Source organism: Mauremys mutica, chromosome 1 (genome assembly GCF_020497125.1).
Source record: "Mauremys mutica isolate MM-2020 ecotype Southern chromosome 1, ASM2049712v1, whole genome shotgun sequence".
NCBI lineage: Eukaryota > Metazoa > Chordata > Testudines > Geoemydidae > Mauremys > Mauremys mutica.
In genome coordinates this window covers 173,574,138-173,598,817 of record NC_059072.1, presented here as the reverse complement: position 1 = coordinate 173,598,817, position 24,680 = coordinate 173,574,138, and the positions used below count along the sequence as shown (strand labels likewise).

The 24,680-nt window shown below is 44.3% G+C and overlaps 1 protein-coding gene across 5 annotated transcripts in view; it reads right to left on the bottom strand.

The window, feature by feature from the left end:
* The window catches only part of ARL13B (ADP ribosylation factor like GTPase 13B), an 87,622-nt gene that overhangs the window by 18,810 nt on the left and 44,132 nt on the right, over positions 1-24,680 (bottom strand). For all 5 annotated transcript variants that reach the window (XM_045001937.1, XM_045001935.1, XM_045001938.1 and 2 more), the window contains exons 5-7: positions 9,612-9,717; positions 3,948-4,150; positions 847-961 (exon numbers count right to left, since the gene is read on the bottom strand). In XM_045001937.1, coding sequence (XP_044857872.1) covers positions 847-961; positions 3,948-4,150; positions 9,612-9,717 — 424 coding nt within the window. The remainder of the gene's footprint in view (positions 1-846; positions 962-3,947; positions 4,151-9,611; positions 9,718-24,680) is intronic.

Here is a 24,680-nt window from a genome sequence, read left to right as displayed (position 1 = left end):
CTGCACCGGTGAGCACTCTCTGTCGGTGCATTGCTTTTTCTGCTTCTTCCTTGGCACCGGACATGGTGAACAGTGCCGGGAAGAGCTCGGTGCCAGAGTGCTTTGCGCTGATGCCAATGTGTTCAGTGCCGAATCCTTGAGGGTGGCTTCCATGTGGATAGCCTTCAGCCTAATGTCTCTGTCTTTTTTAGTGCAGGGTCTGAAGTCCTGACAGATCTGGCACTTGTCCTTCAAGTGAGTCTCCCCCAAGCACTTCAAGCAGCTGGAGTGTGGGTCACTCACAGGCATAGGTTTGCCACAGGAGGTACAAGGCTTGAAGCCTGGGCACCAGGGCATGCCCAGCCCCTGGGGCAAAGGCGTCCCTCGATGACAGGAACTATCTATTTACACTAACACTAATTACAAAAACTACATACACTGAACTATGATAACTAAGAATGAAGTTAGAGTCCAAAAACCACTGAGAAGAAAGCCTTGCCGGAGCAAGAGGAGTCATTCCAGCAACCGTCAGGAGTGGTAAGAAGGAAATGAGAGGGTACGTGGCTGGCAGTGCCCCTTTTATCGATGCATAAACACGCAGCTCCAGAGGGTGCTGGTATCCGCCGGCCCGACGGATACCATTGAGGGAAAAATCTCCAGCAACAGTGCGTGTGGCGTGCACACGCGTAACATGGAATGGACATGAACACTCAAAGAAGAAACTAAGATTCTCAAGATGAAAGCTATCGCAATGTGTCTGCAACTTTATAGATGAACAAAACTCTCAAGAGCCCAGATTTTTATCATTGCTCAGACACCTCTGTTAACTGTAGGTCCAATATGATTGACATTTTAAAATACTCGTACCTCAGTGATTACAGTAGATATTGGCTGGAAGGGGTTGCTAGAAATTGGCTCAGAGTCAACCTCCTTAGGTACACTTCTTCCTTCAAATTCAGTTTCTTTTCTCTCCCTTTGTTCTCTATTTTTTTTGTTAAAAAACAGAAGAATCTTGAAGCAATAGAATCAGAAATATTAGAACACTTATTAGGTCATCTAATTTGTCCCCCAACTCATGCTAGATTGTCTTTTTACAGAATGTCTTTGTGTTTTGAATACTGTACTCCAAAATGATAAAGTTCTGAGCTAACCTAAAAAAAGAAAGATTGATTTTATTGAGTTAGTTTTCAGTAAAATAGCTCTAAATAGCCTGGGGCCAGGCTCATAACATGCTGCCACAGTTATGATCAGCAGAGGTACTGATGATAGATTCCCCTCTACAAGCTACAGACAGGGCTGCTAGCAGGATGTTCTGAATAAGGGCTCCGGAATGTCCTCTGATCCCTGCTGTGCTTTAGCCCAGATCTGTCCATTTTTACTGCATCCTTTCTGCAGGGCCCACTTGTTTCCCCTGGCCTTTGACATGAGTTCAGGAAGAATGAAGTATTGGCCAGTACATTGGAGTGTTATCTGTATTTAGAGCAGCTGCTTGGCAGAAGGGGCCTGTGCTACATTAAATCCTTACAATTTATCTAGTACTTCCTTGGATTTTCTAAATACTAAACTAAATGGGGGACTGCTTCTGATAGCTCAGCACTGGTACTACAGCAATACATTTCACAAAAGTCCTTCATGGTTAATTCTAACTGGCTAATTAAAGCCTTGCATGGGCACTTTGGTTGTTTGTTTACTTTGATTTATAATCATCTGAACAGTGCACACCCAATGCAATGCCTGAAAACAGGTATAGTGCTGATTAAAACTGATGTGAATAAATTCTCTGGCTGATGCATTGTGAAGTAACTGCACTTAGAGAGAACTCTTGGGGAGACTGTGTGAATGGAATCACAGTAATCAATCAGGAAAGTTATTGAAGTATAGATTGAAACAGAATTCCACCTGAGTTACGAATACGTACAAATAAATGACAAGAGATTTATCTGATGCAAATAGCCAAATGAAAGTTCCATGATAACTGTTAAATCTGAACCCCCCCCCCAACGGCTGTCAGAAATAGCAAAGTCTACAAGCTGGGAGGAAGGCCTCATCTCCAATGGCACTTCAAGTTTACCAAACCCCCAAAACTTTTAGCCTAATTCAGTCTGAGCCAATTCTAGAATACTTCCCAAAGTAAACAAACATGACCAGTAGCCATGGGTCAATTCAAAAAATGTGGAAGCCATACATTCATTTGAGACATTTATTCTCATAACCCATTTCCTCATTACCTCTCCCAGACAGAGCAACTCGACAAAGTCAAAGGCCCAGTCAACCCTGAAAACTACACCAGTTTAACTAAAAGTGCTGTTTTACACTAGTTTTATGTGACCAATTAATTCAATTTAAGCCTTGCTTATGCTGATTTAGCTTAAATTAATGCATTGCTGATTTAAGATAAATCAATATTACACCAGGGTTAAATCAAATTACATGCATCCACAGAGTTTCGCACCACTTTAATTGAGATGAAAAGGCCCTGTACATTGCTGGTGTATATTTTAGGGGCTAGGCGTCTGGCAGAGATGGAAGCCATGCCCCTTAGGAGCACCTTTACAGGAATACCTCCAGTTGGGCAATTCACTATTGGTGCCAAGACTGGCTGCCAACGATAATAGAGGGCTCTGAAGGGAAATAATAAATCCTTCCACTGCTTCCCCTGCATCTCCTCAAACCCCATAGTCCCTCCCCTATTGTGTATTCTGGTGTGGGCTTAAATGAGTTCTCAATAAAGTTGCAGCAACTTTGCCAAAAAATTCAGATGTCTCCCTCTATCCTCACTGGTCCCTGCTATTCACAGATTGATTGAAAATTTTATTTTAATTACATTGCTGCAACTTGTAATAGGGAAGGCCCAAAAAGCTCTCGTTGCATTAAGCAACAGAATCTACTCTGGGTCAGCTTCCAGTCAGGTAACACTAGTGACTCTATGCACTATATCTATTCCATGTCTGTCATTGACATTGCCCACTCATCGTCTTAGAGAAGATGATCTTAAGGCTGTGTGCCAGGCAATTTCTTTTATGTTCCAACAAAAGAACAACTTGACTATTCCGTTTCAGCTCTTTTCTTATAATATGAAACACCTTTTGTTTTGTAGTGGATACTCAAGAATTCAAATAAGAACATAAGAACGGCCATACTGGGTCAGACCAAAAATCCATCTAGCTGAGTATCCTGTCTTCCAACAGTGGTCAATGCCAGGTGCCCCAGAGGGAATGAACAGAGCAGGTAATCATCAAGTGATCCATCCTGTCACCCATTCCCAGCTTCTGGCAAACAAGAGGCTAGGGACACCATCCCTGCCCATCCCGGCTAACAGCCATTGATGGACCTATCCTCCATGAATTTATCTATTTCTTTTTTGAACACTGTTATAGTCTTGGCCTTCACAACATCCTCTGGCAAAGAGTTCCACAGGCTGACTGTGTGTTGTGTGAAGAAATACTTCCTTTTGTTTGTTTTAAACCTGCTGCTTATTAATTTCATATGGTGGCCCCCAGTTCTTGTGTTATGAGAAGGAGTAAATAACACTTGGCTATTTACTTTCTCCTCCCCAGTCGTGATTTTATAGACCTCTAGCATAGACCCCTTAGTCGTCTCTTTTCCAAGCTGAAAAATCCCAGTCTTATTAATCTCTCCTTATACGGCAGCCATTCCATACCCCTAATAATTTTTGTTGTCCTTTTCTGAACTCTTTCCAATTACAACATATCTTTTTTGAGATGGGGCAACCACATCTGCACACAGTATTCAAAATGTGGGCGTACCATGGATTTACAGAGGCAAGATGATATTTTCTGTCTTATCATCTATCCCTTTCTTAATTATTCCCAACGTTCTGTTCGCTTTTTTGACTGCACATTGAGTGGATGTTTTCAGAGAATTATCCACAATGAATCATTAACATGACAGTTTTATTCATGGAACCCCTTCATATGGAGGAAAGAAAGCCAATGAAGGTAGAATACCTTTCTTCTCGTATTTTCCTTACTCGTTCAGCTCGTTCTCGCTTCTCTTGTTCCTCATATGCTTTTTGCTCTGATGTATCTTTCTGGACACGCTCATTTAAGGCATCAAAATCTTTTGCTATAGTATGTAGCAGCCAATACAGACCTTTTCTTATAGATTTGTCAATTTTTTTCCCATAGCCCATAACAGCTGAGCAAGGCTCCTGTAAATTTAATAGAGAAAGTAAAGGGGAAAAAGAATAATTATATCTCAGATCACATTCCTAAATTATAAACAGTGAAGTCTTAGCAAATGGTTAGTAAGCATTCAAAATATTGTTACAGCTAAAGCACTACACATTTAAAATATCTTGTAAATTTAAGAAATTTTTTTGCCAACATGTCAATCATGAGTTTTATCCAAATTGCTTATTTCCAGTCCCGCTCCAGTAATAGTAGAACTCTCTAGAGTCAATAAGAAAGATGGGCACACAATTCCTCTGTCCCACTCACAAGTAGCATGAGAAGCCAACCATATTCTTCTCACAGCAGCACTGCTTTATGAGTGGTCTTCATTATGCATGCCATCTTTCCCTTGCAAATCCAAATATAGCAGCTTCAGAAGCGGATCCATTCTCTAATGACTGATTGACCCCTTAAGCCTTCCCCTGCATAAGAGCTAAACTGTTCATGCTACTTTAAAAATGAAAGAAAAAAGTTTCTGATAATTGTTAATTCTCCTGCGATTATATCACCAACCAAATGTTGATGCCTTTGATACACTATTTTTTTTTATTATACATAAAGCACCAAAATTGTGCATGGAGTTTATAAACAATTTACAGAAGAAAACAATATTACCTGCTAAGGACCTACCATGCCACAATCCCAGTTTAGCTCTATCCTTATATGCTTCTGCTCTCTAGAGTGCTTTGTGTTCACTTTCCTAGGTTTAAATCAGCATGTGGTTCACCAGTGAAAGCTGCAGCATCTGATGGTAGAGCCAAATCACTGAGAAGATGAACAGGTAGCACCATCATAGCCTCTGACTTGGTTTTCCTCATTAGCTGTTTACAGGGCTTTCTGCAGCATGGCACTAACTAACCAAAGTCTCACAGAGACAATATCTGGATACAGGAAGTGACAGTGTTTTCAAGTTTATAGATACTATAATGATAAATACATTAAATGTAATTGCGGGTTACAAATCACTTGCTTGTTGCTAGGATATATGGAAGTTACATTGTGAGTTTTCTTTAAATCAATTTTTTCTGCATAATAAAATGAATGAGTTTGGAAACTGTCAATACTCTGAGCTAAGGGGAAAACACTGTGCCCCAAGACTAGCATGACTTCTATAGGGGATGAAGATGCTCTTGACTGACCATACTGAGTTGCACAGAAGTCAAACTTTTCTGTCTAGGAAGTGAAAATGGCTGTAAGTAGTTTATTTTGTAAAAAAGACAAATAAGACCTACCACACTTAGCTTCCATAATACATTATTTGACTCATGAAGGACCAATACATTCCTTACAAGTACGTCAGTGTTCTCGGTCCCTAAATTCCTTTCATCTAACAAGACAGAGCTTAGAGCTCTGTGCATGTTGAGAAAAAAAATCTTTGGAAAAGTTTATTGAGAAAGCACTTCTTATTTTCTTGGCACTGCATATATCAGAAAACTAGGGCATGTCGTTCACAGAAACTTGTGACATACTACTGAAGTTGAGCAAGAGGAAACAAGTTAGCTTCCTGGTTCTGTAAGAGATAATGGGATGTAGGAGGAGACATTTCCTTGTAGGAATCCATAATCTTAAATATTTTAGTGAGAGTTTTAAATTGAGACATTAAGGGCCCGATTTTCAGAAATGCTGAGTACCTGCAGCTCTCACTGACTTCAGTGAGTGCTATGGGCCTCAGCACTTCTGAAAAAACAGGCACAATATCATTTCAGGATATCGTGCCCCTAGCCCCTGCTCTCAGCAGCTCCTGACCGCGGTTCTGGGTGGGGGGCACAGACACGTTCCATTGCGGGTAAGGGGCTAAGTTCCCTCTAAGCCGCGCAGCCGGCTATCAAGGGCCACGCAGGCGGGGAGAGAAGCCCCTCCTCTGGCCTGGCCCAGCACAGCCCCACCAGAGCTGCCACAGCCAGGGAGAGGTGCCCCTCCCCTCAGCCCAGCCCAGCCCTGCCCCACCGGAGATAACATGGCTGGGGGGAGGTGCCTCTCATCTGGCCCCAAGCTGCTGCGGTGAAAGAGGGCTGCGGGGGAGTCCTCTCTCCCTGCCGCAACTCCAGGTGGCCTGCATCCCAAACCCCTCATCCCCAGCCGCACCCCAGAGCTTGCACCTCCAGCCAGAGCCCTCCCCCCCACACACCACAACCCTCTGCCCCAGCCCTGAGCCACCTCCCACACTCCAAACCCCTGGGCGCCACCCATCACATATCACCTCCATACTGGTGCACATAACAAAATTCATTCCACACATGGATGTAAAAAATTAGAGGGAACACTGGTAAGTGGCAGGGACGACAGAAAAAGTTTGGGGACCACTGGCTTAGACCACTTTAGAGTATTGAGAAAGAGGTTACAGTACTTTTTCAGATCTTTACAAAACATTTTGTTAATGATTTTAGAGAGTGTCCTTGGCATAGGTATTCCTCCAGCAATTGTCTCTAGCATGTGTACAGATCTGTGAACAGTCAGGGCTTGTGCTGTCTTAGAAGTTTCCTAAAGACCCTGTTTTCCTTTGCTTTCTTATGCTCCAAATGTAGAGTGCAAACCACCTATATCAGGGGTGGGCAAACTATGGCTCACGGGATTGCCACTCCCATGATGCTGTGGGCCCCACGCCGCTCCCAGAAGCGGCCAGCACCACGTCCCTGCAGCCCCCGGTGCAGAGGGCTCCGTGCGCTGCCTTCACCTGCAGGCACTGTCCCCGCAGCTCCCATTGGCTGGGAATGGGGAACCATGGCCAATGGGAGCTTCGGGGGAGGTACCCACAGGTGAGGGCAGTGTGCGGAGCCCTCTGCCCCCACCCTCCAGGGGCCACAGGGACGTGGTGCCTTCCAAGAGTAGTGCAGGGCCAGGGCAGGCAGGGAGCCGCTGCCACTCCCTGCCCTGAGCCCCCTGCCGCACCCCTCCTGCACTCCTACCCCCTGCCCTGAGCCCCCAACCCCCTGCCCTGAGTCCCCTCCCGCACCCCAACCCCTTGCCCTGAGCCCCTTCCTGCACACCGCACCCCCTCCCACACCCCAACCCCCTGCCCAGCCCTACATTCATGGCCCTGCATGCAATTTCCCCACCATGATGTGGCCCTTGGGCCAACAAGTTTGCCCACCCCTGATCTATGTAGTAAGATATACGCAGTCCTCCTACAATACTGTCAAAGTTCTACAAATGAAAAAGCCTGCACCAGACAGAACAGTGAGAGGCTACACTCATTTCATGACTCTGGAGAGCAGTCAAACTGAAACAGGCATTTTACATTTAATCATAGATTTCACAGTCATCACCTCTAACTGAAAGGAGTAAGGGTCTAGGATGGACTCCAGGTCTGATCCAGTATTGCAATTCTTATGTTGCTAGGAAACAAAGCTTTTTTATCCAGTCATACACTCTATCCATTCTTTACTGAATACATTTTGGAGACAGGTTGGGAATTATCCCTTGAGTGAGGGGAAAGCCCTTCTGAGCCAAGATAAAATGTCTAGGCTAAGTCTCAGACTTCCTAGAGACAAAAGGAGAAGAAATCCAACTTCTAGTTCTTCAGGATATGTAGTGAGTTCTCTGCATTTGCATGTCCTGCTACATGAGCCATTCAAGTGCACCTGTATCTGGCAAAATTAGTGATTTTTTTTTTTTTGGCCTTTCCACTCTTTACTAATTTTTGTTATCAGAATTTTCTCTAGAGCATGTCTACACTACAAAATGAAGTCGACTTAAGTTAAGTCAAAGTATCACCACTGCAGTAATTAATTTGATATTTAATGTCCACATTATGCTCCTTCTGATGGCAGTGTACATCCTTACTGGAGCACTTGCACCAATTTAACTGACAGTGTGGGGCATTGTGGAGCACTTGCCGCCTGGGGCTGACTGCCTTAGCCCTGCTGCCCAAGCTTTGGCTCTCCTCCCCTAAATCCCACACCAGGAGGCAACAGCAGGGCTCCAGCTGTCAGCCTCAGGCAGCAATAGGCAATGTAAGCAACAGTATCTACATGGACACTGCGTCGACCTAACTACATCGACTTAACATTATGCCTCTTGTGGAGATGGAGTTATTAACTTGGTATAGCGAGCAGCTTACATTGGCGGGAGCAACATTTTAGTGTGGATCCTTACAGAGTTAGTTCAATATAAGCTGCCTTATGTCAACTAACTCTGTAGTGTAGACCAGGCCTTAGATTCTGGAAGAGCATGGCGAAGCTGCCTGCTGTAGATCAAAGCTGAAGCATGGATAGAACTGCTTTGCATGAGAGCACCAAATATATAAGCCAGACAATAAACTGAAGGATGACAATCTAGAGAGAAAAGCGAATGGGGTGGAAGATCTCATTCTTGGAGAGATTATAGCAGTGCAGTGAATCACTTGGAAATATCTTCCCTACAAATATTTACTTATGTGAAAAAGACTTCACACTATCAAAGCTAGTGTTGCAAAGTCAAATCCTCATTACATCAAGTGATCTTGACGCTAAATCCAAAAAATATGCAGTCATGAACTGCAACTTCTTGTAACAATATGTAACTCATTAAGAATCTGACTGCCATTAGCTTTAAAGCTAAGGTAATTTTACTTTATAATGCTTTTGTTTCCACTTTAAAACTAATGATACAATTTGGCAATGTGGGTGGGTTGGGGGGAAGAGCCGGAAATCAACTCAACTACAGGTTATCCTACTCTGATCAAAAATGGATCACAGAAAGAAAACATACAACTAGGTAGGCCTACATGGCTCGGGGGATTGGTAGTGGAATTCAAACCAATGGCCCTTGATGTTTTGGTGTCACACTAGATAGTGATCAACATTTGCTAGCTCATGTTCAATGGATAACATCTGTTCAGCTTTTGAAGCCCTGTTTTGAAAACACACAGTTTGAGCCCTAACGTGGAGACATGGTAAATTTGAGACACTAGTTATATTTGAGATAGCCAGTTGGCCTTGGCTGTGATTAATTACTTTGTGAACGCTTCTTTACTGGAAAAGTGGACTAAGACCAACCCCGTCCCCTATTTGTTTCACAAAAAGATCCAGCTTGTCAAATAGTAACTCCGTTTAAAAAAGGTTAGGCTAGAGAACAAATATGGGGCCAAAATCTTATTTGAAAACTATGTTTAAAGCCTAATAAGAATCCAAGGTCAGAACCCAGTTTCCTCTTCTGTTTTTAACAAGGTTTGGCTCTAACAATACTGGCTGACCAAACAATCTTTAAACCAAGTTAGCATGAATCACTTTAATATGATTTCAAACTGGTTCAGCAAACACAGCCTGAGCCCATGTACAGATGGGGCACTAGGAAGGATTCCTCCTGGACAGGCAAAAGGCACGAAGGCAGGGTGAGACCTGGAATTGATTGTACTGCAGACCACATGCTGTATTTTTGCTCGGATTATAGGACCACATTATCACCTTTCTTAAGCACTATATTTATACAAATAAATCAAGCACAGTAAGATATACTTACAATCTGACAGAGACATTTATGCTCATTGACAAGCTTTTCCAGTGATAAGCACTCAATTACATCTGCTTCTGCCAATGCTCCTTCTCGGTCCTGCTTATTTGCCAGCCTATAGAAAAGATGACCAAAAGTGAGAAGGCAAATAAAGGTACTTACCACTCTGATCCACAACTAGAGTCAAGCAGGTTAGAGGCCAGTTCAGATAACAAACTATAAATATATATTTCAGACTAATTTGGGATGGATGGAAGGAGGAAAGAGGGAAAGTAGCAAAATCTAGCTTGTTACTCGTCTAAAAATTATGTTTCTGGTGTCTTATCTACTCAATAAAAAAGCAGCTATTATTCCATACATTTTAAACTTTCAAAGAACTACACAAATATCAATCCACACAATGCACCCATGAGTTCGGTTACAAACAGGTAAACAGGCTGAGGGATGAAGAGATTTATTCAAGGCCACACAGAAAAATCTGTGGCACTCTCTGTATTAGAACTCAGGACTCCCTGACTCCTATTCCCATCCTCATTCCTCTAGAATCTAGATCAATGTTCGTCTATCTTTTTGATACTAGGAACTGACTTGCTGGCTCCCTAAACTGTGTCAGGGAGATCTCAGGGACCAGTGCCAGTCCACAAACTGGTCGTTGAGAAACACTGCTCTAGATCATGCTGCTTCATGCTTGAGACCATCCCAGGTCCTCTTGCACTCCAGTGTTCCACCTACTGAAGACCCGTGGCTTGAAATCTAGATGATTGCAGTCAGTCGGGGATAGCTCCAACTCTTACTTCCTCAGTGGAAGAAAACTAATAGGACTCTAGAGATTCATAACTATTAATAGGAATTATAGTTGTATTACAGCAGTACCCAGCTACCCTTGTCTGGACTGGGGTTCTACTGTGCTAGAAGCTGTACAAAGAAAGGCAGTCCTTTCTCCAAAGAGAGAGTACAATCTTAGCCCTGGTCTACACTATGAGTTTGGGTCGAATATAGCAGTGTTAGATCGTTTTAACCCTGCACCCGTCCACACAAAGAAGCCATTTTTGTCGACTGAAAGGGCTCTTAAAATCTATTTCTGTACTCCTCCCCGACGAGGGGATTAGTGCTGAAATCGACCCTGCTGGGTCGAATTTGGGGTAGTGTGGACACAATTCAATGGTATTGGCCTCCGGGAGCTATCCCAGAGTGCTCCATTGTGACCGCTCTGGACAGCACTCTCAACTCAGATGCACTGGCCAGGTAGACAGGAAAAGCCCTGCAAACTTTTGAATTTCATTCCTGTTTGGCCAGCATGGCGAGCTGATCAGCACAGGTAACCATGCAGAGCTGATCAGCACAGGTGACCACGGAGCCCCAGAATCGCAAAAGAGCTCCAGCATGGACCAAATGGGAGGTACTGGATCTGATCGCTGTAGGGGGAGACAAATCTGTGCTATCAGAACTCTGTTCCAAAAGACGAAATGCCGGAATATTTGAAAAAAATCTCCAAGGGCATGAAGGACAGAGGCTATAACAGGGACACGCAGCAGTACTGTGTGAAACTTAAGGAGCTCAGGCAAGCCTACCAAAGAATCAGGGAGGCAAATGGCCGCTCCGGGTCAGAGCCCCAGACATGGCGCTTCTATAATGAGCTGCCTGCCATCAGGGGCGGCTCTAGAAATTCCGCCGCCCCAAGCAGGGCGGCGCACCGCGCCGCTCGCGCCGCCCTTCCCCGGTCCCGCGGCCGGGGAAGAAGTGCCTGCGGACGGTCCCGTGGTCCCGCGGCTCCCGTGGAGCATCCGCAGGCATGCCTGCGGGAGCTCCGTCCGAGCCACGGGACCAGCGCACCCACCGCAGTCATGCCTGCGGGAGCTCAAGCGGAGCCTGCGGCAGGTCCGCTCGTCCCGCGGCTCTGGTGGACCTCCCACAGGCATGACTGTGGAAGGTCCGCCGGAGCCAAATGCCGCCCTCCCAGGACAATGGCGCCCCACGCGCCTACTTGGCGCGCTGGGGTCTGGAGCCGGCCCTGCATGCCATTCTAGGGGGTGCCCCTACAACTACCCCAGCCCTGTGTGTGGACTCCGTCAATGGATTCTCACGAACAGGGATGCGGATTTGGGGGTTGAGGAAGATGATGAGGAGGAGATTGAAGACAGTGTACAGCAAGCAAGCGGAGAAACCGTTTTCCCTGACAGCCAAGAACCGTTCATCACCCTGGAGCCAGTACCCTCCCAACCCACCCAAGGTGTGCCCCCGGACCTTGAAGGATGAGAAGGGACCTCTGGTGACTGTACCTTTGTAAATATAATACATGGTTTAAAAGCAAGTGTGTTTACTGATTAATTTGCCCTGAAGACTTGGGATGCATTGGCGGTCAGTACAGCTACTGGAAAAGTCTGTTAACATGTATGGGGATGGAGCAGAAATCCTCCAGGCACAGCTCAGTGAAGCTTTCCTGGATGTACTCCCAGGGTCACCTGGTTGAAATAGGGGAATTTTATTAAGGGGACATCCTGCTGGGCTGTTTGCCTGTGGCTGAACAGAAATCATCTCCGCTATTAGCCATGCAGTGGGGGGGAGGGGTGAAGCGATCATCCCAGAGAATTGGGTGTGAGGAGGTGGAGGGGGGTTAGTTGGGTTTGTGCTGCACATTAACCCGAAAACTGCAGCCCCTCCTTTTAAATGGCCAACCCATTTTAAATGGCCAAACTAACAGGTGCTTGGTATGGGAAATGAGGGCGCTGCTGTTTGAAACCATTCCCACATGTTATGAAGGTTAAAGAAGCCAAAAGACTGTGGCTTACCATGGCTGCCTGCAAGCCAAATTCTGTTGCCTGCCAGCCCTGCATGTGTGATCTCTCACACCAAACCGGCAGGCCCTCAATATAAGAGGCAAAATGCAAACTTGTAAAGAAAGCACACGTGCTATGTAATGTTAACTGCTTGGTTCACCATGAAAGAGTCTACCCATTGTTCTCTAAAATGTGTCTCTTTAAATACTACTCTCCCTTTTTTTTTTCCTCCCGCAGCTGCAAATGTTTCAATGCTCCCCGTATCATCTCCATCCCAGAGGCTAGCGAAGATTAGAAGGCGAAAAAAAGCACTCGCGACAAAATGTTCTCTGAGCTCATGCTGTCCTCCCACACTGAAAGAGCTCAGTAGAATGCCTGGAGGCAGACACTGTCAGAGTGCAGGAAAGCACAAAACGAACATGAGGACCGGGCGGGAGCAAGAGGAGAAATGGCGGGATCAAGATGATCGGTGGCATCAGCGTGATGAGAGGAGGCAGGAAGCAATGCTTAGGCTACTGGAGGATCAAACTGATATTCTTTGGCATATTGTTGAGGTGCAGGAAAGGCAGCAGGAGCACAGACCGCCGCTGCAGCCCCTGTGTAACCAACCGCCCTCCTCCCCAAATTCCATAGCTTCCTCCACCAGATGCCCAAGAACGCAGTGGGGGGGGGGCGGCTCTGGCCACCCAACCACTCCACCCCAGAGGACTGCCCAAGCAACAGAAAGCTGGCATTCAGTAAGTTTTGAAGTGCAGTGTGGTCTTGTCCTTCCCTTCTCCCCTTCTCCGCAATCCCACTCAGTGCTTCCCTCCTCCCGCATTCCTCCCCTCCACCCCCGGGCTACCTTGGCAGTTATCCCCCCATTTGTGTGACAAATTAATAAAGAATGCATGAATTTGAAACAACAATAACTTTATTGCCTCTGCAAGCGGAGATCAAAGGGGGGAAGGCGGTTGGCTTACAGGGAAGTACAGGTTTGTCGCATCTTACGCACATTTAACATGCGCAATTTCAGCTTCACGCTGTTGGCAAAAACAAAACAAAAAACAAAAAAAAGAAAAATAATTTTAATACTGTACTTGTAGTGCGGGCGATTCCGCCTGCCATTACACTCAATGTAATTTTGACTATACGCGATTTCCGCTTTACGCGCTGAATGCAGAACGTAACCCCAGCATAAGATGCAATAGACCTGTAGAGTGAACTAAGGGAGAGGGTTTTCATCAATGAGAAACAAACAGAACTTTCACACTGTAGCCTGTCCAGTCATGAAACTGGTTTTCAAAGCTTCCCTGCTGTGCTCTTCTAACCACCCTGGCATCTGGCTGCGCATAATCAGCGGCCAGGCGATTTGCCTCAACCTCCCACCCTGCCATAAATGTGCTTAATGTGCTTAGTGGGGACACACACAACTGACTGTATAAAATCGATTTCTAAAAAACTGACTTCTATAAAATCAACCTAATTTCGTAGTGCAGGCACTCTCACAGATATTGTGGTGCACACAGCAAGCAGTATTAATGATGGGAATATTGGTTTCGCTGAGATCTAACCGAGTCAGTAAAATGCGCCAGCGCGCTTTTAAACGTCCAAATGCACATTCTACCACCACTTGCTCAGCCTATAGTTGAACAGCTCCTGACTTCTGTCCAGAGTGCCTATGTACAGCTTCATGAGCCATGGCATTAAGGGGTAGGCTGGGTCCCCAAGGATAAGTATAGGCATTTCAACATCCCCAATGGTTATTTTCTGGTCTGGAAAGTAAGTCCCTTGCTGCAGCCGTTCACACAGACCAGAGTTCCTAAAGATGCGAGCGTCATGTACCTCTCCCAGCCATCCCATGTTGATGTTGGTGAAACGTCCCTTGTGATCCACCAGTGCTTGCAGCACCATTGAAAAGTACCCCTTTCGGTTTACGTACTGGCTACCTTGGTGGTCCGGTCCCAAGGTAGGGATATGCGTTCTATCGCTCCACCACAGTTAGGGAATCTCATTGCAGCAAAGCCATCCACTATGACCTGCACATTTCCCAGAGTCACTACCCTTGATAGCAGCAGCTCAGTGATTGCATTGGCTACTTGGATCACAGCAGCCACCACAGTAGATTTGCCCACTCCAAATTGATTCCCAACTGACCGGTAACTGTCTGGCGTTACAAGCTTCCACAGGGCTATCACCATTCGCTTGTGAACTGTGAGGGCTGCGCTCATCTTGAAATTCTTGCGCTTCAGGGCAGGAGAAAGCAAGTCACAAAGTTCCATGACAGTGCGCTTACGCATGCAAAAGTTTCGCAGCCATGAGGAATCATCCCAAACCTGCAACACTATGCAGTCCCACCAGTCTGTGCTTGTTTCCCGGGCCCAGAATCGGCGTTCCACGGCATGAACCTGCCCCATTAGCACCATGATGTCCAAATTGCCAGGGCCCGTGCTTTGAGAGAACTCTGTGTCCATGTCTTCATCGCTCTCGTCACTGTGCTGCCGTCACCTCCTTGCCTGCTTCTGAAGTTTCTGGTGCTGCATATACTGCAGGATAATGCGCATGGTGTTTACAGTGCTCATAACTGCCGTGGTGATCTGAGTGGACCCCATGCTTGCTGTGGTATGTCGTCTGCGGAAAAAAGGCATGAAACGAACGTCTGCCGTTACTCTCACAGAGGGAGAGGCGACTCACGACATGGCTTACAGGGTTGGCTTCCAGGGAATTAAAATCAACAAAGGGGGAAGGTTTGCATCAAGGAGAAACACACACAACTGTCACACCGAAGCCTGGCCAGTCATGAAACTGGGTTTCAAAGCCTCTGTGATGCACAGCGTGCCTTGCTGTGCTCTTCTAATCTAATCGCAAACAGCTTAGTCAGCAAACAGTGCCCGCGAGTTTTTAAATATCCAAAGCCACATTCTACCACCATTCTGCACTTGCTCAGCCTACAGTTTAACTGCTCCTTACTACTGTCCAGGCTTCATGAGCCATGGGAGCAAGGGGTAGGCTGGGGTAGGTGCGACCACGCAGTGCTGCCAGCTGGGAGAGCAGCCTGAGGCAGAAGCCTCCAGCTGGCATGATATTCCAGGCAGGACTGAATCTCCATTAGATGAAACTTAAAGAAGAGAATGACCTGGAGTCATTCCCATTTTTGTCACCAAGGTCGGCCAGGAGCACCCATGTCTGCCCAGGCGCCCCCGACCGACCTCACCAAGGTCGGCCAGGAGCAACCAGGAGACGGCAGCAGACGGTGCAGTACGACTACTAACCGCCTTGCGAACTTGCAAAGGCAAGGAGCTGCTGCTGCTGCGTAGCAATGCAGTACCGTGTTTGTCAGCAGCACACAGGAGACATACGGTGACGGTGAGCTGAGCGGGCTCCATGCTTGCCGTGGTTTGTCGTGTGCATGGGTAACCCAGGAAATAAGGCGAGAAACGATTTTTTGCCATTGCTTTCACAGAGGGAGGGGGACCTGACAACATGTACCCAGAACCACCTGCGACAATGTTTTTGCCCCATCAGGCATTGGGAGCTCAACCCAGAATTCCAATGGGCGGCGGAGACTGCGGGAACTGTGGACGCACTCCGCCGACTTAATGTGCTTAGTGGGGACACACACAACTGACTGTATAAAATCGATTTCTAAAAAACTGACTTCTATAAAATCAACCTAATTTCGTAGTGCAGGCATACCCTTAGTCTCAATCCTGCAGGCTGCTCCACGTTGACAGAACCCTGTGTCTGCATGAAGGTGTTTGTAGAATCTGGGGCCCAAAATACATGTGATACCCAAAGTGTGCGTGTAGGGGGGAGGAAGGCAAACAATCAAAAGTATACAATTGACAAAGCAACTATTACTCTCGATAAGGTGCCATCAAGTTGGCCAATTTCTTATAGACATTGCAGCAAAGGTAGGCTTGCAAGAGAGACAGAGGAGAAGGTATATAGGAATTGTCATACTGGATCAGACATGATTCATATAATCAAATATCCTGTTTTTTAAGACTGGCCAACACCAGATGCTGCAGGGAAGATGCAAGAAACCCCACACTAAGCAGAGGCAAGATAATGAGCCCACATGTCGGCCTTGGTCTTTTCTCTAATAGAGATTGGCGTTTACAACCTGAAAATGACATTTTATCTCCATTCTAATTCTCTTTTTGTTACCAGTCACTGTTATAACTCTGAATAATCTTGTTATCTATATGAACATCCACTCCCACTTTGAATCTTGCTCAGTCATTGTCACAGGATATTGTTGCATGGAGTTCAGCAGTCTAATCAGAGATGTGGAAAAAGTATTTTCTTATAGCAGGTTTGAATTTTCCACCTTTTAGTTTCATTGAAGGTCCCTTTGTTCTTATGTTATGAGACAGGGAAAAGACATACCTCATATCTAAGGCCTTAAGGATCAACTCAAGGAGGATGTTCTATGCATACAGGGCAGCAGAGAGGAAGATACAAATATATTTGCATAGAAAGATGATGACCACCGCACTGAAAGACCAAATCCTGTTTAGGAATCACTATTCATACAGCTTTAGTCAAGGCCCCTTTTACAACCAAAGGCACTTGTAATATTTTCATGAGCAGAACCTTTTGGAAAATACTCCAAAACTGCTGGAAGACCCTAGAAACCAAGTAAGTAACAGACTCTGCATGTCCCAAATTTGGGATACACTCAGAGGCCAAACTCTCTTTTGGAAGTATTTCACTTCTCTTGAAATCGGCTTGTGTGACCATAGACTACAAGTATCTGCTTTACCAGCCTATACCTATCATCTTTCTCCAAAAGCTTGGTTTAGTTTTACCGCATTAACCCACCACTTTCCTCCATTAAATGTGCCATCATTCCATGTCAATGTGTGTCCATCTTCCCAATACACACATTCTAGAACTTCTTGAAAATTTTAACATTATATAACGTGATGTACTTTTCTCAATTCTACCATAATTGTATCGGAGTGAAACAGTATGCAGAGAAGCATGCTAGAACTTTTACTCTGAGCTTTGCAAATAACCCTAACTTTAAATGTTTCAGAACAAGAATTTATTGAAGAGACCTTTTTCTAAGTAGTCTTTTTCCAGATCCATAACTAAGATGAACATGCAATCAGCTGTTTGATAGTTTTCTGAGGAGCCTGCAGTCACACAAATAGATTATTGCTTACTAAAAAAACAAATGCAAAGAGGCAGATGTAATCCAAACTATTCTCTGTAAAACAAGAAACAACACATGGCACACAAATTCACTGATGGTTTTAAAATTGTAATGTTGGAAGATTTCCTAGGTTATTTAGTGTGACTTTAACATGTTAAAATGGCAAATCTTTAAAAAAAAACAAACAACCACTTATTTAGCTTTTCTTGAATGCCTCTGGTTCCAAAAGGATTAAACAAATAGTCTGATGACCTCAATACAATGAATAGTTCTCTCAGCAACCACACTACTATTAAAAGATCGGTGGCAACACAATATGGCATTTTCTCTCCCTCTACCTGTTTTAATTAAAAACTAATAATTCTTGAAACCTTCCACTATGGCAATACTGCTCCTTGGCAAACCTCTTTGAACTGTGAGATTGCTATTAAGCAACATATTTCCCTGGCGTTATTTTCCTCCTCCTGAAAGTGATTATCTTTCAGTGAGAAAACTGTTACTATCTACTGTGCTTGGAGATGATGCAGAACATTTTGGAATACAAGCATAAATCAAAGTACTGTTATTTTGAACTTTCTGTAACTGCTATGATTCTATACTAAACAGAAAATCAGCAACAGCAAAGAACACTGCATAGCAGCAAGAGTCTGAAAATTACACTCCCCTTTCCTTAATATATTTAATTAAAATTATATTTTGAAATGAGCACCATCAAAACATCTTTCATAATCCTCCCATTGTGAGGAAACTTTTATTTGACTTTTTGAACAAAATCAACAATTGTCATCTCCACAAAGGAAAGACATTACATTTGTTTGTTTGTTACATTTGAGGAGCCAAACACCATCTCTCTTTTCTTCTGGAGTTTCTGTCCAAATACTAGCAGTGCTGTGGACCCATGTCATTCCTGACTGGAGAAGGCCAGTGCTTAATAACTGGCTCCACTGTTGGCAGAAATTGTCAGCACCTCTTTAAGGGCAGGTTGCCAGCTTTTGTTAATACAAGTACTCTAAAAGCTCCCAATACTGAAGTAATGAGCCTTAGTCATTATTTCATTTTCAAAAGAATCCATAAATCACGGAAACTATTAAGGAAGCTGTTCTGTTGTATAACCACTGCTTAAAAAACATCACTTGCCACTGATAATCTGGTAGTTATCTAGTATCTAATCTTCCATTACTGGCTAATATTATTCAGGTGGTGGTTATGGCAAGAGAACTTTCCCAGTATCCCGTTACCTCATCTCTCCCTGTCAGTCTAGCTACAGAACTATTTATGTTACTGAGACTGCACAAGATAGAACTGGCAGATCACCTGGTGAGGGATTAAGAGCAATACTGCTACTGATAGACTCAGCTGCCTTCAATACCACTGATTATAATAATTATTGATTATTATTTCAAACCTCGATGCCAACTCTGCCCACATATCTACACCAGAGACACCATCACAGGACCTAACCAGATCAGCCACACCATCACCAGTTCATTCACCTGCACGTCCACCAATGTAATATACGCCATCATATGCCAGCAATGCCCCTCTGCTATGTACATCGGCCAAACTGGACAGACTCTATGGAAAAGGATAAATGGACACAAATCAGATATTAGGAATGGCAATATACAAAAACCTGTAGGAGAACACTTCAACCTCCCTGGCCACACAATAGCAGATCTTAAGGTGACCATCCTGCAGCAAAAAAACTTCAGGACCAGACTTCAAAGAGAAACTGCTGAGCTTCAGTTCATCTGCAAATTTGACACCATCAGCTCAGGATTAAACAAAGGCTGTGAATGGCTTGCCAACTACAGAACCAGTTTCTCCTCCCTTGGTTTTCACACCTCAACTGCTAGAACAGGGCCTCATCCTCCCTGATTGAACTAACCTCGTTATCTCTAGCTTGCTTCTTGCTTGCATATATATATACACACCTGCCCCTGGAAATTTCCACTACTTTCACCCACGAAAGCTCATGCTCCAAAACGTCTGTTAGTCTATAAGGTGCCACAGGATTCTTTGCTGCTTTTACATTGATTATAGGGTGTAGCTGGCTTGTTTGCAAACCCCCAGAAAAGACAGATGGGGCTGCAATTTGACAATTTAATTCCCATTAGGGAAATGCCAGAGGGGGCAGAAAAGCAATAATTTAGAGCTACCAACTGCTCTCATATGAGAGTTTCTACAGGGCTCCATCTTGCTCCAACATCTTGTTCAATTGATACATAGAGCCAATAATGTTTTCAGCATGCTCAATGACCCCCAGCTCTATTCCTCTCTTATCCAATCTAGCCAGTGCTATTAAATGCCTTACTCAAGATTTGGTAGAGACTGGGAAATGAATGAGGAGCTAAATCTACATCCAAGAGAAAACTGAGATGATGCTGGAAGGTTGGGGAAAGTAACCAAGAAATAAGGTGACAATTACAAATGCTTCCTTAACTTATTTGTTCCTTAACAATTTGTTACAAGAATTCAGTCTGGAAGTACTGCTGGATCCACAGCATCTCCTATCCATGCCTGGGCCAGAAATTGTGATATGTTTACACACACATCTTGCTGCCATGATTCACCAATTGTCACTTTGAGATTAGATTCCTGCAGTGTGCTCTTGATTCCTGCATCTTAATTCAAAGTAAAATGAACCTGGTACAGAATGTGACAGCCCTCTTGGGCTATGGCTACATTACGAGGCTTTTAGCGATATGGCTGTGCCGCTAAAAGGCACACAGTGTAGCTGCTGTTTGTTGGCAGGAGAGAGCTCTCCTGATGACAAAAAACTTCCACCCCCCACAAGCGGCAGCCGCTTTGTCGGCAAGCGAGTGCTTCTGCTGACAATGCGCTGTTCACATAGGCACTTTTCATTGGGTAAAACTTTTGTTCGGGGTGCGTGTTTTTTTAACACCCCTGAACAACAAAAGTTTTGTCGATGAAGTGTTGAGCATGCACTGTGTTGTATGACACCTGTGCTCTATGATTTGCACTGGTTTCCAGGTGGAGTTTTAACATGACACCCTAAATAACAGACCAATTCTCTCTTCTTGCCACACTATTCTAATTGCAGTTGGTGCAGGCATTCAGACAGGATCCCTCTGAAAGAAAGGAAATTGTTGGCTGGGTATGTATTCTTCATTAGCAGCCCTCAGCTCTTTTTCCTTTCCTCCAAAATAACCCAAATCTGTTGACTTTCAGAGCATGCAAGGTCTATCTTTACACACAAACTTTTGTCCTGCAATAAGGACCATTTCTAGCCAGGGTGGGGGGGGGGGAGGCAGGGAGGGAATACTTGCATCTCTGATTGGTCATTTTCTAATTATTGAGTGGCTGCTCCTCCTTCTGTCATAGGTATCTAGACCTTTCATTACACATCTAACAAACATCTTTAAAATGTTAAATTTTAAATTGGGTTTCCTGTTAATTTTTTCCTTCATTGTGACTGAACATTCGTTTACTCATAAACAATGGGATGAAGAAAGAAATCTCGTAAAGATGAGTGTCAATATCTTAGACAGCGATTAAGAAAAATATTTAAAGGATCACTAAGCTTCCAATGAAAACAGTTTTTAAACAAATCAACATTCCTCTGACATGCCTGAAACACAGCAGCATTAAAAACCTAAAAGTACAACTGACTTGGTTTTCATTGTCCAAGTGCGAGAAGCATAAAAGAAGGTAAACAAAGAGCATAAATGGTGACACAGAACATTAAGTGCATAGGTACAACAACGTTTACAACATATGATTTTTAAGTTGAAAGTGTCCCATTTAAATTAAGACTTTTTTAAATTAAGTGAAAGTCACACACTCACTTATTGAATTCTGTCTTAGCCCAGGTCTACGCTACAAAAGGTTTTTCAGTAGAGAGCTATACAGCAAACTCTCCTAGCACAGATGCAACTTATACCAACACCAGCATGCCTTTGTTGGTTTGGCAAACAAAATGAGCTCTACTTGCACATGCACTGTTATGGCAGTATAACTGCATCTACACTAGGGATTTTGCCACTATAAAAAAAGCCGCAAAAAAAATAAAACAAAAAACCAAATCACACACCCCTGAAAATAGTGTATCAGCGCAGTGTTTAGTATAATGTGATGCTTTCTCAGGACACCCAAAACTGAGAGTCACCTTGTTATCCCTTACTCATGAAAGTGTCTTTCTTGTGGTAGCTGATTGTCAGCACCTGTACTCCAATTGCCTTTCAACAATTAAGATAAGGTGGGTGAGGTAATATCTTTTATTGGGCCAACAATAAAAAGTAGTAAAAGATATTACTTCACCCATCTTGTCTCTCTAATTCCCTGGGACTGACACAGCAACAACTATGCTGCTTTCACTCAACCACTCTCCTCCGGACTCTGCCAGTCCTACTTTACTTTGTAGGTTAACAATAGCACCTATCCAACCCCTGAATTCCCTTGAAGACTGTTCCATGTAGTGTCTAACCCCTCTGACTGGAACTCACATTGCCAGGTTCACTACTCCAAAGGGAATACATACACACAAAAGCTTGTTTGATTCAACTGAGTATCAGCTCTAATGTAACACAGAACTTTAATCAATTTCTAGTGAAAACAAATAAATCTTAAACTTCGTTAATAAACTTAACAGACAGTGAGCAAAGCTAATAAGAGCAACAGATTACAAATAAAACAAAAGTAGAACATGCTTTCCAGAGACTAAAACTCAGCTTAGGCTGCAATCCTTGTCTGAAGCAGTCTTATCTCACCTAAGCCTTTTCTGCAGTGTTTCAACCCAGGTTGGTTGAGATCCTGTTTTCATGGATGTAATTGCACTGCCTAGTTACTCAAGTGCAGGATAAAAGAAGGGTCCTGGTTCCTTTCTTCTTTTATAACCCCAAAATCAATTGTTTTTGTCCCCAGAGTCAGGATGACTCCTTGTGCTTTCCTCCCTGGGGTGCTGGCTCCAAAGTGTCTCCCATGCTCTGGTTTGTTTCACATTCTCCACAGACCTGTTTTTCCTGTTGACTTTCATATGTAAATAGGGCTCTCTGTGTTGACCTTACAATGTTTTGTTTACACTGGAGACAGGGATAGTTGAATATACATGCTTTGGTCTGGCAGAAGACCTGTTTGTCAACTCTCCCTTCTTATAGGCTTTTAAAACATTATGTCAGTATACATACACACAGTTCCTTATATACTGTCAGTACATTTCACCATATTAATGACCAGCATGTCCTGGGCTTTCATTTGCTACCTCACATTATATTCTTTACACATAAATACACTGGACCCTCGCTAGAATGCAGGGTTTGGGATCCATGCACAGTCTCACGGTAACACGGGGACTGCGTTACCATGGATTCCAGTGAAGGTAATTAAATTTGGGATCCATGTGCGGTCCTGCGCTATAAGCGAATTCACGCTATATAGACAAGTGTTCTAGTAAGGGTCCGCTGTACTATGAAAGCAGTGTGTTGGCATAGTGAGTGTGTCAAGGCTGAGAGGAGTTGCTGTTAAAGAACATTGAACCCTTTGCCAGTTGGCACTGAGGGATTCTTGGAGACACATATATAGACATGACCTTAAAACTAAACTGTAAACTATTCAGTGTATCTCCTATGTGTTTGTGTAGCACCCAGCACAAGAGACCCATGTAGGGTGACCAGACAGCCAGTGAGAAAAATCAGGACGAGGGTGGGGGGTAATAGGAGCCTATATAAGAAAAAAAACCAAAAATCGGGACTGTCCCTATAAAATAGGGACATCTGGTCATGCTAGACCCATGATCCATGACTCCAAAGCATTGCCATATGTACAGGCTAGGAACTAAACTTTTGCCTAGACACTGTAGCTCAAGGTGTATTTGCACACATGGCTTCTAAACAAGATAGTGTATGGGGCATTTTGCACAATTTAAAACAGATATTCTTCAACTGAATGTAAACTGGAGATGGGGGGGTGGGGGGGAAGCAGGCAGCATGTGAGAATGACAATCTTGTGAGTGCCACCATGGGTACTGTAAATAGCTACTATACAACACTATGCCGTCCAAAAAGCTGGCAGATGATCTGGTTGCAGGACACTATGTAGGATATTTAGAAAACAGAGGAAGAACCAGGAATGTAAACATTCCTTATATACTAACAGAGAAATAAAATTCTAGCTTCAGTGTTAAAGTAGGTCCTGTCTTCATTGACAACCCCTTGAGGAGAATCTAAAACGGTGGCTTCGCAGAAATACTATTCTTATACCTAAGTGCAGCCCTGTCAACCAAGGACATCAAATATGAAGAGAAACTTCTTTTCCCCGACACACACTGACTTAAGCCTAGCCATGACAACTAAAGGGAAGGAGATTGTTGAGGACAAGATTTTTTTAAAATGAATGCCTACGTTTAGGCTTCTAAGTCTGTCATTTTGCATCTGAACATGTGGTCTAGTTTTCAAAAATGTTGGCCACCCAGCATTTCCCAGTGCACTTCACTTGGAGCTGCTGGATGCTCAGAACTTTTGTAAACCAGGCCACTGATTCAGGTGCCTAATAGCAGGGGTGGCTCCAGGCACTAGCACACCAAGCGCGTGCCTGGGGCGGCAAGCCACGGGGGGTGCTCTGCTGGTTGCCGCGAGGGCGGCAGGCAGGCTGCCTTCGACGGCATGCTTGCGGAAGGTCCGCTGGTCCCTCGGATTCGGCGGACCTCCCGCAGGCAAGCCGCCGAAGGCAGCCTGCCTGCCGTGCTTGGGGCAGCAAAATACCTAGAGCCGCCCCGCCTAATAGACAAGGGAATCTAACCTTAGGAATTCTATTTTCCACCTCTTTTCCCACCTCTGCAGCATGGGGGAGCAGGTCACTTGTTTTGATCAATAGAGATATACCCACATAATACTTTCCCCGTCATTACAAGGGCCTTGAGCATTGATACACCTCAGCACCTCCACATGTTCTCGGCCTCAGGAACACTTTGCATCACACTGTAATACTTTGGTCTAATTTGGGTTGTTGGATTTAGTGCGTGGCTGCTGGGTGGTGTTGGTGACCTGTGACATGGAAGAAGTCAGACTAGATGATCTGATGGTCCCTTCTGGCCTTAAACTCTGAATATTTTAACAAAAGGATTGAGGCTTCTATACCTGGCATACGTAACAATTACATAAGAAGTGAAATAGCTAACTACTTATATCTGTTGGACAAGGT